The sequence below is a fragment of the Plutella xylostella genome, chromosome Z (assembly GCF_932276165.1).
Source record: "Plutella xylostella chromosome Z, ilPluXylo3.1, whole genome shotgun sequence".
Lineage (NCBI taxonomy): Eukaryota > Metazoa > Arthropoda > Insecta > Lepidoptera > Plutellidae > Plutella > Plutella xylostella.
The window spans coordinates 6,423,298-6,439,053 of NC_064012.1; the positions used below are offsets into that span (position 1 = coordinate 6,423,298).

The 15,756-nt window shown below is 37.0% G+C and overlaps 1 protein-coding gene and 1 long non-coding RNA gene across 2 annotated transcripts; both read right to left on the reverse strand.

Moving 5' to 3' along the window:
* Positions 1-3,211: 3,211 nt before the first annotated feature.
* Positions 3,212-14,350, reverse strand: LOC105398100 (atypical kinase COQ8B, mitochondrial). Its single transcript, XM_011570157.3, has 10 exons — positions 14,154-14,350; positions 12,947-13,509; positions 12,388-12,607; positions 11,969-12,087; positions 11,553-11,643; positions 10,522-10,637; positions 9,361-9,523; positions 5,281-5,483; positions 4,215-4,367; positions 3,212-3,745 (listed from the first exon to the last, which is right to left on the reverse strand). Exons 2-10 carry the CDS (start codon positions 13,502-13,504, stop codon positions 3,458-3,460), a joined length of 1,911 nt encoding a protein of 636 aa, XP_011568459.1. The 5' UTR covers positions 13,505-13,509; positions 14,154-14,350; the 3' UTR covers positions 3,212-3,457.
* Positions 8,018-8,869, reverse strand: LOC125491236. Its single transcript, XR_007268201.1, has 2 exons — positions 8,457-8,869; positions 8,018-8,349 (listed from the first exon to the last, which is right to left on the reverse strand). It is a non-coding gene; the product is annotated as an uncharacterized LOC125491236 (long non-coding RNA).
* Positions 14,351-15,756: the final 1,406 nt, after the last annotated feature.

A 15,756-nucleotide genomic window follows, 5' to 3' on the forward strand; every position in this document is an offset into this window, starting at 1 on the left:
ATATTAAATTTAATATTTAAGCGACTGTTGAGATTAATAGAGAAGTCCGTGGCACTCTGTAGTGGAGAATTATCAATATACATAAACTAATAAGTTGACTGTTTCTATACTAAATTACAATCAAATATTGTTTGTGATTGATATTTAATACTATGTAATAAAATTATACATTATACGTGTGTAACGTATGACTATAACGCCTAAAGATGCTTTGTATATCATATCGGATAGGCGGCAATTTTGTCTCATCGAGTCTGAAGCGAGTTATAGAATGGGCCAATCGGAGCGCGCCAAAACAATCGGGAGCCAATCAAATTCTATGACGTAACCATAGACTCGGTAGGCCAATTTTTGCAGTTTACACCGAATAGATCAATGTGCTTATGTACTGGGATATCGCTAAATATGTAGATAAATATATTATATTTACTTCTGTTGATTGATTTACATAGTTATATATTCAAAGCGCTACATATTACCTTACGAATATACATAGTAGATAAACTAACAGAGGAGGGATCTCATGTTGACTTTTGATCAGTTTTTGTGCGATTATAGTACTTATTATATCATTAAAAAATAATCAATTAGCAGAATTATTTATCGTTGCAAAAATATTGAGATTTACCTACTTAAGTATGTAGAAAATGTATGTTTATTAAATTGCGTTTGGGATGATAAACATTTGGCCTCATTCTAAGCCTAAAATGTTGCATCTCAGTTGTCTAGTGAATAACAATGTGACATCACGAGATAGATAGGTGTAAGTATAAATAGTAATTAGTATTTTGTTATTGACAACAAAATTGTTAAGATGTACCGTAGAGTATGTAGGTAATACGGTGTAGCGTAATCCCAGCAACATACAGCGAAAATAATCTAACTGTAGCACGGGACGGAAGACGCACACGACAAATCATACGGTCATGTCTTGTCATGCGCGTCTTACTTCCCATGTTATGGGGCTAGTACCTACCTACTTGATTCTGGTTAGTTCTCTCAGATGTAAACATTTAACAAGTCGTTATTAACTGTAGGTAATTAGCTAGTACGCGATCGGATGCTGTGCTGCGTTTTTATTCATATATGATTTAATTTAATACCTACTGTTGTTTAGAAAACATTAAGACCACTTCTTAGATCAGGGTTTAGTCTGAATGTTTAAATCGTTTTTTTTTTACATATTAACTACCTATAGTAAGGGTAATGTTTACTATTTAGATACGTAAAACTTTTAAATCCTCACAGGTATCTATAAATACCTGTAGCTTAACAGGTTATTTCATGAATCATTACAGAATGTTTCGTAATTATAGTGTAATTATAACAGTCATTTAACCAGTATAATTGATGTTTACCAATGAGGATGGTTGTATCTTGTATGTAAAGCAAAGAAAGAAAATAGTAAACAATAACAAAGCGTACAACTTTAACACACGCCATCTATTGTGTGAATATGGCAGGAACCATCCCCATTGTATTAGTATTTCAATTTTATTAATAAAGTAACTATTTATTTACTATATGCAAATCATGTAAACTGGATGTTAAGTGTTGTCTACAAGAAATACATAATAAAAAAGTGATAAAACCACAATTTTATTTATATACCTGTAGGTACAGGTTTAACGACAGCAATACAATTGGCATCAAAATATCAAAATTCTACGTAATGGTTTTAGTAGGTACATGAACACAAAAAATCGATTTGATCCATTGCTATATGAAATTTATGGCTAATGGCGAAATCAGACTTATTTGAGTATTAATAATATTTAGAAAAACCAAACAGCAACTTCTTGAAATAATAAAGTATCATAGTTCAAATTTATAGAACTTGGTAAGTAATTAGGTACCCCTAATTTAAAAGAAATTCATAGCTAGATTCATTGCGCTCTAGTGATGTGCCAAAGCGAAAGTACTACCATGTTCAATCTAAAATAAACTTACAACTGAAAGCAATAACGGTATACTTTGCTTGTCACCTCACAGAGCGTTTGCATTGCAGCACAGCTAGTATCGCAGCGAATTCTTGTAATATTTACATACATTTGTTAGTAATGCAGGTTCAGAATATGGTTGCTTTAATGTTCCCCATAGCCTTTTCGACCTGAAATAAACTTTCGTAATGGAAATGCTGTGTTTCATTTGACTATTTGCATATTTTAATTTTTTTTACTGGCAACACTGTCACTGCCACTGGCAGTGGACGTTAAAATGTGGCGTTTAAAGTCTGTTCTTTTATATCAGATACTAAATAGACAAGTTCTATAAAATCTGGTATTCATATTTCACAATTTGACGTTCGGATGTGTCAATTTCATGTCAATTTAGTGTTTGACATAAAAGAATAGGCTATATACCTAGATGCTGACTGAGGCTGGGCCAATCACTGCACCACTCCGTTGCAATTAATTTTTGGATTATTAAAAGCATTATGACTGTTTTGATGAAAAAAATTTAAGCACCTACAAACTATAGTGATATGGCAGCTTATATGGTTTCAGCTGCGAATACTTTGTTACCGCAGCCGCAGGTAAATATATTTTTATATGGCAATACATTTGGGTACTATGCTACGAATAACAATATCCTATTCGTAGATTATACTATTTGACAGACGTCGTCACTTGCAGATGTACCTATTATTGATTCTTGAAATTAAATACGGTTATTGTTAAGTTAACAATATATTTCACAACTTACTTTAAGTACTTACATACATAAAATATATTACAATAATTTACAGTTATTTTACAGATATCAAAGTAGAATATTTTATTATTAGGATTTAAAGAATAGTTGATTTAGTTATCGTCGATATCTTTTTAAAAATTTTGTTCAGAAAATTTAAGTGTTTCATTTTGATGGTGTGTGATATTACAGATATTGCACATTTTCACATGTGTGTTTGTGTCTCTCTGTACCCTCATAACTACTCGTATTGGCAATAACTCATCAAAAGCGGTTTAGCCACTCAAAAGTGGTTATTTATCATCAATGGCGGGAGTATTTAACTCAAGTTACAATCTATAAAATCAATTCCGAATATTAGGTACTCATTTTAAAGTTTAGAATGAAAGGCATTAGTTTTAATACACTCACAAACAAAAATATTACTTATAGCTGTGTAATTGTTTACAATAAATATTAAATTAAAATACATTGACATACAAAAATAGTGCGTAATTTATTAATTATATAGAGGTAGTTGAGACATAATATTGCTTAATATTTTATTTGTACTGAAAAAGCTCAATAGAATAAGTTAGCTCGAACTAATAATCTCGGTTTACCGGCACTATCCATTATTATTATGTGTACCTAAATAAAAGCTTACGTTATAAATGTGGCAATCACAAAAAGTGCGTTTTATGGACACTACCGTCACCTATTGTCGTTAGGTTACAACCTACACACTAACTAAACTTCACAGCAAATATTACACAACTAATCCCTACCTACCTTCAAGGGCCTGGTTCTTGTACTGTTCGTAGACCTCTTCAAACATAACCCTGCAGTTCATCTTGATCTTCATCTTTGAGCACAATAGGAACACGCCAGACAGTTTCCTATGCAAGGAGTATATTTCCTCTGGCGGTGGGCACAGTCTGTGGTTCAGGATCGTGGGCACTAGCGCCTGGATGCGGCGAGTGGTCTTCTGGGTGCCGAAGTCGAATTCTCCGTCGCTCGTGAACACTTCGCCCATTATCATTACCGTGTCCACGTGGGTCTCTTCCATTATCTGCGGAACATGCAAGAGCTTAAGTGGTTGTTCTTGATTACAATTTTACCGTAAGAGGCTATTTTTCCGAAGCCGATAACCTTTATAGGTAGAAAGCATGCCAGACAAGTGTAGTCTGAAGTTGGTTACAAGTATAGAATGGCGCAGTGCCATGCATTACGCATATTGGTTTTCGTAAGCTAGTTTGTCGCATTATAAGCACTTATCGGGCAAGCATTCTATGTTTGTTTTTATTCTTTCTTTATGTTTTTATACCGTTTATACTGGATCGAATCGTCCAAATGATGAATCCCATGATATACAACGAAGCCTAATCATATTGCTAAGTCGAAGAACAGAGGCCTAACGAATTTTCATTACCTTGGACTCGTACCCGGTGACCAGCTTTATCTGGCGCGACATGCTATTATATTCATTGCTAAGTCTAAGAACAGAGGCCTATCCCTCTCTCCCACAGTATTCTCATTACCTTGGACTCGTACCCGGTGAGCAGCTTCATCTGGCGCGACATGGTGAGCACCTTCTCGCGGTCGTCGTCGGCGGCGGCGCGGATCACTTCGATGTACTCGTCCATGAACTCGCGCGAGTACTCGCGGGTCGCGCCGAAGTCCAACAGCACCACCTGGTGGCGATTACATGAACTTTAATTGATATTGTTCAATAACATGTTCGTAACAGGAGGATTACTCTAGGTTGATAAAAACGAATAGACAAGAGCTGGACTAGGCCTAAATCCCTTCCTTCATAGGAAGGAGACCCGTGCCCCAGCAGTGGGGACGTGATAATGAGACGACAGCTGTCATGTAAATGCTATCGGATATGTAATTTAAAATAACAGAAAGTTACGAAACCTCTTTCGTAGAGTGACAGGGGAGTACAAAGGGGTACTTAACTTATCCGACTGTAGTAATTTAGCTATTTGCTACTATATACCTATTAGGAAAAAAAATAGTCTAGAGTTAAGTCAAACTAACTCCGGATTTACACACGTACATTGTACAAAACCTAGTCCTACATGTGTGTATAAATACCCAGGTACACAAATACTCCAATCAGCACAGCAAATATTTGTTTACCAATATCGAGTTGAGAATACCCCGCCGAGTCAAGGTCACAGTCGGGGTGAGCGTCCCCGGCGGAGAAATCAATAATTTCATACACGACGATGTAGCTACATACGACATGTTACACGGAGAGGGGAAATTATTGGGTCAGCGAGTGTGCTAATTTGTGCCTTGGAAATGCAAAATCGATAATAATTTAAGGTTAAGGTAAACCCCAAACAGATAAATTGGATGAGTAATTATCGTTGAAAAAATATCGGTCTTATCGAAAAAAAAGACACTTCTGCGTTGAATCTTATTAAAATTGTCATAAAAAATGCTGTTTTATTGAAAAAAAGACACTTCCGTAGAATCTTAATAAAATCGTGAGAGCACGTTTCATTACAATCAGCTTAGCCGATCTTAACTCTCGTTTGTTTTCTTTGTGTACTGATCTACCTATTACAGTTATTTATTAACAAAAAACCTCACCTGTTTAGTCTGAGTATTATAGAAGAAGTTGGCCCAGTTCGGGTCGGTCTGCATGCACCGAAACACGAACATCTCGTGCAGACACAGCCGCATGATCTTGTAGGCGATGTCGTGGCGAGTCGCGTAGTCCACCTCGAACAGCTGGTCTAGAGGGGTGCCTTCTATCAGCTCTGTGGTCATCACTTCCTGGCTGCATAGGCTATCTGGAAGGGCAAGGGTAGAAGTCACCGTGGAAGTTAAAAACTTACGATGATGGCAAACGGGTTTAGGACTTTCGGGCGACCGAATATATGGGCCTAATGTTGCCTGTACGTCTAGTATAGGTTGTTGATAGTTGACACAACGTTTATAGTTTCAGTTTTCTTCCATACATTTACAAGCAGCGCCTCTAGCGGAAACTATCATAAACTAAAATTGGTAGTATGAGTTATTTCAAATCGTAGTTTTAAAAAACGAAATAAGTTTACGTGTAAATTATAGCTTTTTGGTAGTACGAGTTACATGTTTGACAGGGGAACACCCAAATATTCCGAAAAACTTTTTTCCGAATTTGATAACACCGAATATGTAATTTACGAAATATTGCAATACCGATTTTTTTAAATATCGAATTATAAAAATTACGATAATTATAATTTCGAATATTATAATCACGAATATTGTTATTACGATTGTTAAATATACGAACGTTAAAAAATACGAATACTTCAATATACGAAAAATAAAATACCTATTTATTAAAATCAAGAAAAATTAAAATCCCGATCGGAAATATGATAATTCGTGATTTTGACAAAAATTCATCATATAATATGCCATTTATTTCCAAACTAAAGTGACTTAAGTATTAATTTTATATAGTTTTACATTTTACAATTTAACATTCTATATCAAAATTTTATCAATTATCTTAAATTCATTATGATGCATTATTAATTATTAACTTTACTAAATTGATTACATTTCTATAACTAAGTATACATTATTTATTAATTTAACCAATTAATATCAGTACTTACTCTATTTTTATTACATTATTAATTTAAACTAAGATAATTTCATTATTAATTTTACTAAATTGATTACATTTGACAAAAATACATAAACGTCTTTAAAACTTCAGAAACAAAACCAAAAGATAGGTGCGACGACGAGCAAAGCGAGGAGGAGCGTGTTAGGTGCACATAGATATCGAAAAACAAAGCGGAGCGCAGCGAAGCGGAGCGGAGCGTTTCAAATATAGAGTAAAAATTTTGTTATACAGTAAAATATTTGTAGTATTTGTTGTTAAGTTACAGAACAAAGCCAATAAAATATAAATATAATATAACACAATTGCTCGGATTTTTACGGTGTAACCTTAAAAAGCTTAGGACCCAAACCTAAAGATAGGTGCGACGACGAGCAAAGCGAGGAGGAGCGTGTTAGGTGCACATAGATATCGAAAAACAAAGCGGAGCGCAGCGAAGCGGAGCGGAGCGTTTCAAATATAGAGTAAAATTTTTGTTTTACAGTAAAATATTTGTAGTATTTGTTGTTAAGTTACAGAACAAAGCCAATATAATATAAATATAATATAATACAATTGCTCGGATTTTTACGGTGGTTAACCTTAAAAAGCTTAGGACCCAAACCTAAAGATAGGTGCGACGACGAGCAAAGCGAGGAGGAGCGTGTTAGGTGCACATAGATATCGAAAAACAAAGCGGAGCGCAGCGAAGCGGAGCGGAGCGTTTCATATAATACAGCTTAAAAAATATTGTTTGTATACGGTTTATGCTGTTAATAAACATACTCGTACTATTCCTAATATATGACTATTTTTTGTTCACTAAAAACATTCGGGAATTTGTATTTTCGGAATATTAAAAATTCGGAATTCGTAATTTTAACAATTCGATATAATAAATAATCGTACTTTTGAAACATCGAAATTATAATATTCGGAAATATGACTTTCGTCATTTTAATTAATCTGTGGTATGAAAATTCGTTTATTATACTATTCGTGATTTTCGCTATTCGGAAACTTAAAATTCGGGATTGTGAATTATTCGGAACTATGAAATTCGTAATTATGAAAATCGTTATTTTCATATTCGTAAAAAAGTAATTCGAAATTTTGTAGTGTACCCGTTTGACAGATCTTAGGTAGTCAGGTTCAACGAATTCGAAAACTTTCATAGTTGTTGCTCTCACTGAAAATTTGTAGGTGAGAAGCGTTTTTGTTGTTGGTTAGGATCTAGTTAGAATTTAATTTGTGACTATCAGCGATCATATTTTGCGTGGCGAATGGCTGCAGAGGCAGAGGAAACCCTATTAACCACTAGGAACTAACACAAACTTAAGAATGCGGAGTAATGATGGCAGGAATAGTGCTTGTTATTAGAGATAGTTTATATTGGTTCAGTGACTGGACCCAGTAGAGTACTATGTTGGTACTGATCCCGCTTGGACGCTATTTTCAACCAAGTCCAATGCGACTGTGTCGTGAAATCTGCCTTACTGCGTCCGTGCACTGAACCAATGTATATCACCATTAGGGTGCTTACATAGAGATACTGGTTACCTGTATCTACCCGTACCGGTAACCTGCTGTTTATCTTTCAGCGAGTGCGCTAGAGCATTTCACGGTTTTAAATTTCTCAGTGAGCGATACCTAATCAAGTTACCGGTACGGGTAGATACAGGGAACCCGATTCTTTACGTAAGCACCCTTAGAAATGAAAAATAAATGTTTAAAAATAATCATTTATTACTTATATAGTTATCCATTACATAAATGGCCTAAATCCCCACGAGAGGACGATAGCGTCGCGGCGTTGACTGCCTCGGACGAATCACGCGTCGACGGGTTGTCCTAGGACTCTGCCTTGGTCTCAGTGGGGCAACAAGTATTGGGCTTCTTCCGACGACAGGGCATCTTGGGCTTCGTCCAACGACAGAGCGTCTTGGGCTCCCCACATGTGCAGAATAGGTCGTAGGAGATTCTACACCATGTACGGACATTTATTTATGGCAGTTAACCTGCCGTGGGGTCCATCGGCAGGCTTGTTTAGGTCCCCATTCCTGTAAATAGTACGAATAGATTAGGTCTAGTAAAATATTATTTATTCCTACAATTTTACCTTAAGTTATCGTAAACATAATAAGTATATAGGTAGGTAGGTACTTACCTTTCCATAAAATCTACAATTAGGTACTTCGAATTGCGATGCACTTGTGAGGATCATTCTTAATTTTATAATTTTTATAAATAAAAGCTTGTAAACCAAATTTCAGTTTGTTTTTGTTAGAGTCATTGACATTGATTGACATATATATATTTTGGTTAGAGTCATTGACATATAATATACGAAAATCAAGACGCCAAAATGACATGTGTGTTTGCCCTTTCTTTTTACAAGCGCTAGAAAGAGGTAAAGTATCTAGAGTGAAGTTCGCACAATCGAGTTGTAGCATAAACGATATCGCATGAACTATAATAAAAAAATGTAACTCATACTACCAATTAACTTGGAAACTAATAGTTTGGCGTGCTTACGATTTCTATCAACGTTGACATATATTGCAAGCCCGTACTAGACGCTCTGACACCAGATTTGAACCAATCCAGAAAGAAAAGAAAAATGATCAAAATAGCGGCCATCTTGAAGTTATGAATGAAAGGCACATGCGCATGATCATATAGGCGATGTAATGTCGCGTGGCTTAGTCAACACGAAGAGCTGGTCTAGAGGAGTGCCTTCTATCAGATCCGTGGTCATCACCTCCTGGCTGAAGAGGCTGTCTGGAAAGCCAGGGAAGTTAGTGTGGGGAGAAGTTGAGAAGATTGATAATGAAGGCAAACAAGTCTAGGGCTACTGACGATCCGTTTCATCAATAGGAGTTGAAGTGAGATGGCATGATATGGCTATTTCACTATCATTTCAAGGTGTAGTACACTGGTAAAAAAGCTGGCTTCATCATGTCCCTTCGCCATGGCTTTTCACCTCTTCTGAACAAATGACGTCTTCTATTGGATATAGCATAGCATACGTAGTCCAATAAAGTCGTCAACCAATACCACAAATCTCTCACCAACAACATCAGGCACGAAGTACTCAGGGTACGGCGCCAGAAGCTGCTTAAACTTCTTCGTGCACTCCGCTTCTCTCAGATAGTCCACCTCCCAGCTCAGCTCCTTCTTGGCCACCTGCACGATGTTGTCTATGAACATGCCCTTGGGGAACATGTTCCACACCTGGTGGAAGGAGGTGGGGTTATCTTACAGTTAATTTTTTAATTTTAGGCTGAGTTCGTTGGCGATCTTATCACCCGTTACTAGGCGTGCATACATGCCTATTCAGAAGACTAACTGCAGAGTTATCCGCTGTCGCGGTGCGTAGTGGTAATATTTACGGACGTCACGTCCTTTGCTTTCGTCGAGAGTAAAATTGATAATGAATCATAATAAAGTTCTATTGACCGTAATAACACAAAAGGGCAGTAGTGGGTAGTGAGAGTTTTGTAGTTCCTTTAATGCACACAGCCGAATCGATTTTGATCAATCAATATTGAAACAAACTGAATAGAAATCATATCATCCGTTCATGAGCTGCCATACCACTAAAATAAATACCAATCCAGCGCTAAATTCCTAACATTTCCAAGCAACTGCTTACGTTCAAAACTCTTATGAATGGCGGTAATTTGAATGCTGAATAATACATGACCGCAATCTCAGCCCCTTTGAGGCGTGGCGAGTGTTTACGCTCTCACTTTCATTGCAGTGGCGGTACCAGCGACGTAGTCCCTTTAGTGTTTACTTTACGGGCATCGCCGGACTCGAAAGAACCTGGGTAAAGTAAGCTGGGAAATGTTACGTATATTTTTATATCGGTAGCCGATACCAGTGCGAACACTTTATTGTACTAATATATTGATATGTAGATGTAGGTACAGTGCCACAAACTTATCTGTTCCGGGGTATTATTCTGTGGTTCCGGTGACAGCTCAAATAAATGTATAATATTTCTTAATTCTATAAGATTTTAAGTTTGCTCGTATTTTTTATTCGCTCATGCGGTGTTAATAAACCCATCTTTTACAATATACAATTCATTAGTAAGTAATGAGATATGGATCAAACCCTTATGTCTGGTAAGTAAAGTTAACGTAAAGTTTCGACAAACGTCTAAAATACAATAACATAGTGGAAGCTCTATACTGTTCACGTTACGTGAACCGAACTGTACCTACCTTCATAACGCCAACAAGGTTGTCGATGTCGCTGTCGATGCCCTTGGCCACGCCGGGGTACTGTATCTTGATGGCCACCTCCTGCCCGTTGTGCAGTGTGGCCAGGTGCACTTGTCCTGGGGAAACGGAAATATTAATAGTATTGCTATTATGTGGTACATATTGCTGCATGCTTGCTTTGACAGTATATGAACAGAAAGAGACAGACATAGATTTAATGTCGTCATTAGCTTATAGTTCTTTTCTGGAACTCGGCAATTATGTTATAACGGTGTCCTTATTTTTGAGGCTGATCTGAATCCTGTACCATAATTATCGGAATACATGTATCTGTCGTTTATTTATGTGAGAAAATGTAAACGTAATTTCTTTATGCTAACGCATCAGGCAAAATCAGTGTAAGTAAGTGCAATGTATTTGGTAGAGATGCCACGAATATTCGGCAAGTATTCGGTATTCGGCCTATTCGGCCAGTTTTATCAGTATTCGGTATTCGGCCGAATACTACTTACTATTCGGCCGAATACCGAATACTTAAAAAAGTAGCAAATATTTTACAAAAGGGAAAAAAAACAATTTAATCGAAATATTTCACTATCAAATAATCATTAATTGCAAAAACCTAAATACAACATCAGTATTTTTAATATTTAAAATTAATTAAAGGCAAATTGTGATAAATAAAGACAAGTTTTTTGGCATTTGTTCGTAAGAGATGATTGCGCTTTTCTTCATAAAATATACAATACCAGCTACTGAGACACAGGTATTTTTTTTAAAATACCTATATAAGGTTTTGCTACTGATTTGAGTTGATTGACCACCAGTTGTACGGATCTGCCGTAAGATTTTAAAGAACAATCTTAAAAATAAAGCTTCAACTTATTAAATTATACTGGATCACCTGCCGAATATTCGGTGGCCGAATATTCGGTATTCGGCTGAGAGCGCCGGCCGAATATTCGGTATTCGGTATTCGGCCAAATCACTATTCGTGGCATCACTAGTATTTGGGTAGCAACACGACTAACCTATGGAGGCGGCTGCAAACGGCTTGTCCTCAAAACTCTTCACCAGACTCCTCCATTCAGGGCCCAGTTGAGTCGTCATCACTTTGTCCACCTGAGATCAAAATATTTACATTCTATTAATAGATATTTTTTATAATACTAAAGTTCTATTCTGAATATTAAGTACAATGGACATTTTTTTTGACTATAGACACTATTCAGCAATACAGATTTTACATTTGGTTAGGCTTCGTCTATATATGTATCTAATACCTTTAGTATAAGCGCCCTTTTTCTTTCCGAATGGGGTGTAGGTCCTTATCAGTATATTTTGACTTTTTTTCTTTATGTGTCTGTCAAGACAGTGGTCCTTATACGACGAATAAAAATGATGATTTCTTTCTTTCTTATCCTAGGAATGTAAGTTTAAATTGTACCTGCCACGCCGGCATGAAGTCAGCGGACTGGCGCACTCGCTCGAAAATCTTCTGCAGCTCCGGAGAGATCACCGATTCGTCCTGTATGCTCAGCAACTGTCCCAGCTTTAGTGCAGCGCCTGGATTATTAGGATAATAAATAAAAAGTTAAAATTTAGGCTGTGGACTGCTGAATCATGGTAAACTGCTCGAATTTTGAACCGTTCAAAGTTAGATAAGTGATCTAGTGCTTTTCAGGTAAAATAGGTGGTTACATGTTTGTCATGTGCAGCTAAGAATATGCCACCAAAGTAGCTTCTTTTTGGCCTGGAAATGTTTCGCCAGCATTCGGCATTCGCACGTAAGATAGAAGTAATCATACTTACTATTATTTCTCCATTTTACAATTCAATAATTATTATAAGTAACACAGCATATACCTCTAACTTTGCACAGCGTATCAACAATCCTCTCAGCGTTGGCCGGCGACAGAAATGCATGGGACGGCTCTGGATCCTCATGTCCAGAGACTGCCTGGAAGGTGTTCCGAGCGTACTGGGCCAGCGTCCCCACGCCCAGCCCCGCGGCCAGGCCCCCAAACGAGAGCATGCGGCCGACACGCGAGGACGGCACCACGCGCGCTTTAGAGTTCTTGCTTAGCTGGAAGTTGAAGGACCAGTGTAAGCATAGGTTTAAAGTTGAAGCTATGAAATGTAAAAGCTGGGATGATAGAACTGTTTTAATTTGTAAGCAATAAAATTTATATAGCAATCTAACTGCTAAATACGTAGTGTATTACAACAAACTTATATCATACTAATAGTATACATATAGGAAAGATTTGAGTGTATGGAAGTAGGTATATGTTTGTAACAAATAAACATAAAAACTACAGGACACTAATAGAAATCGAATGTTGCTATAATCCTTAACAGCTGTAGGTCACATTTTCCCACCATTAAAAGATAAAGCTACTCATAGAATAAACAAGTAACTTACAGAAACACTGATCTTCTTCTTGGCTTGTGGTTTAGGCACAGGCGGAGAGTGTGGATGCACTATAGAAGGAGATGGTTCTGGAGCAGCCATGCTCTTCACTGGCTGCACGGGTGGTTCCTTAGGTATCACCTTCACTTTCTCGACAGTATCTGCAGCTTCAACTGGGAACGGAGGAGGTCTGACTGCGGCTCCTTCCACAGCACTCTCCAGACTTTCAAATGTTTTATTGAACTCCCTGTTCAACTCCTCAATCTCACTCTTCAGTTGTGGATCCATATCTGGACTCTTATCTATGTCAACATCTAGATTAGGTATCTGAAGAGCAGCATATTTACGGAAACCGTGCGCTACCACCAAAGCCCTGTCAATTACGTCTTTAAAGCCCTCGGGACTGGGTTTCAAAGCTGTGAGTTGGTTAGTTGAGCAGTTCAAGAGCACAGGTTTGATACTGGAATTGTTCCAGAGTGTTCTCGAATGCTCCTGCTGTAGTTTGACGCCTGCTTCAGCGACCAGACGCAGTCCACGGACTACAGCAATCAGATCGTTAATGTGAGACATTATGCCTGAAATGTTAGTTTTTATTAATTATTAAGGTTGTTATTGTAAATAAATAATACAATTGATATATTTATAATGATTAATAGAGTTATCACAGATTAATATACATGTATTATAATAAGTATACTTAATATTTTATTATGAAAGGTTGAAATGGTTTTAACACTAATAAAGATGACTTGCCAACCAAATACCATGTTTTAGGAGTGCTAAACCGTGTTTTTAATTCGGGTCTAAGTAAATAATATTTTATAAGTACTGTAATTTACAGCAAAAATGTAGGAACACTCCAATTTTTCTGTTTTTTATTGACCATTGAATTACTCACTTAAAATTTTATAAAATAACAAACACCTTCATGAGGTGATCATGAATTGGTACAAAGTAAATTAATTGATTGTGATTATAATAATTAGTAAGTATATTCAATAATGTTGTAATTCTTGCATAACTTTGTTGACATGTAATGTAACATAACCTATTCATTATGTTTCACCATTTTTATTATTATTTCCAAGTGAAACTCAACATTTTTTAAAATCTATCCGATAGAAAGATGATTTTTAAGTATAAATAGAGGCAAAAAAACTAACATCTGCTTACAAAATTATATGTGTGGGAGTAAAAGTTGTAACCACTATGTACTCACCAATTTTACAAACACAACACTCAATGTAAAGGTGTTTTTTAAATAATTAAAAACGTTTCGTGCTTTTTAACTCCCGTATTTTTTTATAAAATAGCTAGCTGCAGGTTTTTATAATAATTTTTCCTTGACTTGAAGACTTGAACTTGAAATATTTAAAATTTTCTCCTCCTTCCTTTCTGTGTCTGTGACTGTCAGTGTCAGATCAGATTGTCATATTAGCAACTGTCAAACTAACATTCTGATAAGTATAGTGCCACAAACTTATCTGTTCCGGTGAGAGCGAACTAAATTGGTCCATACCTCATTACTTACTGTACTAATGAATTTCATATTGACATAGATTATATGGACCAATTTAGTTCGCTCTCACCGGAACAGATAAGTTTGTGGCACTATACCCGTTCATTGAGTAAAGAAAGGCTCAAAATAAACTCATAATAATAACAGTCGCACCGAGATGTTGACCAGCTGACCAGCACAGTGAAATCCACCTGAATCCGCCACGCCATACATGATACATTCATTACAGCATGGCCACATTGGTGCATTGCGTTGCGTTGTCTTTTCTTCGTCGTTTTCAATTTGTTTTCAATACAGTTCCTTTAGGACGACGAGGACAGATGCAACCACCAATCCAACCACAACCAAAAATCCAAGACCAATCCAACGGGGCCTCACCCTTATTCTGTTGTCTTTCATCATCATAGCGTGTGGTTGCTGCGGAGTGAGCTGCGGAGGTAGTTTTCCATAATATTTTTTATGACATGTCTCCTCGATGCGTGACCCGAGGCAGCGCAACGCTGGGTGCTTAGTATCAGCAGTATCAGTAGGGCCAAGTTTGGTGCCAGTAACTACCTAATTACCTACCGAATACTCATTGCCTCATGGAACGGATGCATGACCAGTACGGAAAGAGGGAGTTATGTGGAGCCAGTCAGCCCGTATTAGATCCTTTTTTATTTTTATTTCAAGATTAACATATCCGTCGATAACCTAGGGACCGGTTTGGTTCAAGCTTAGTTCAGGCGTACTTCGGTAGGTATAGGTCAGCCCACAGAATATGGATGACTGCAACTAGGTAGGTAATAAAAACACATAAATTTACACCAACATTAATTACTTAACCGAATTTTACCGTATCCAGAGACACCAGATCCAGTACTTACATACCTACCTTCTACAAGAAAAAGTGTATATATAATTATGTTTCAGCACCATCGTCCACAGGAACCTCTAGATGAAAAATAGAACGGTCGAATGTGGCTGGTGGTTTTCCTCCAGTTGCAGGTTCTGAATCCTCTTCCGAAGCTACGATACCCCTTGTGCATGTAGTAGTAAGCAGTAAGAGCTACTCCAGTGTAAATAAGGCAGGTCATTAAGTACATTGTGTGTCCTTTCAGGCTAAATTTGAGGCTGAGGATTACTTGACATGCAGCATATTCTGAAGATTATTTGTGCTGATGAGTAACTCAATGCAGGTGCAGGCCCTTCTCATGGTATGCTCATGGTTATACCAAAGTACTCTGTGTTAGAGAAGTATGTACTTTAAATGTTCCTTGCTGGTGCAGGCTAGACTGGCCAACTGGCCATTTCGGCCATAGGT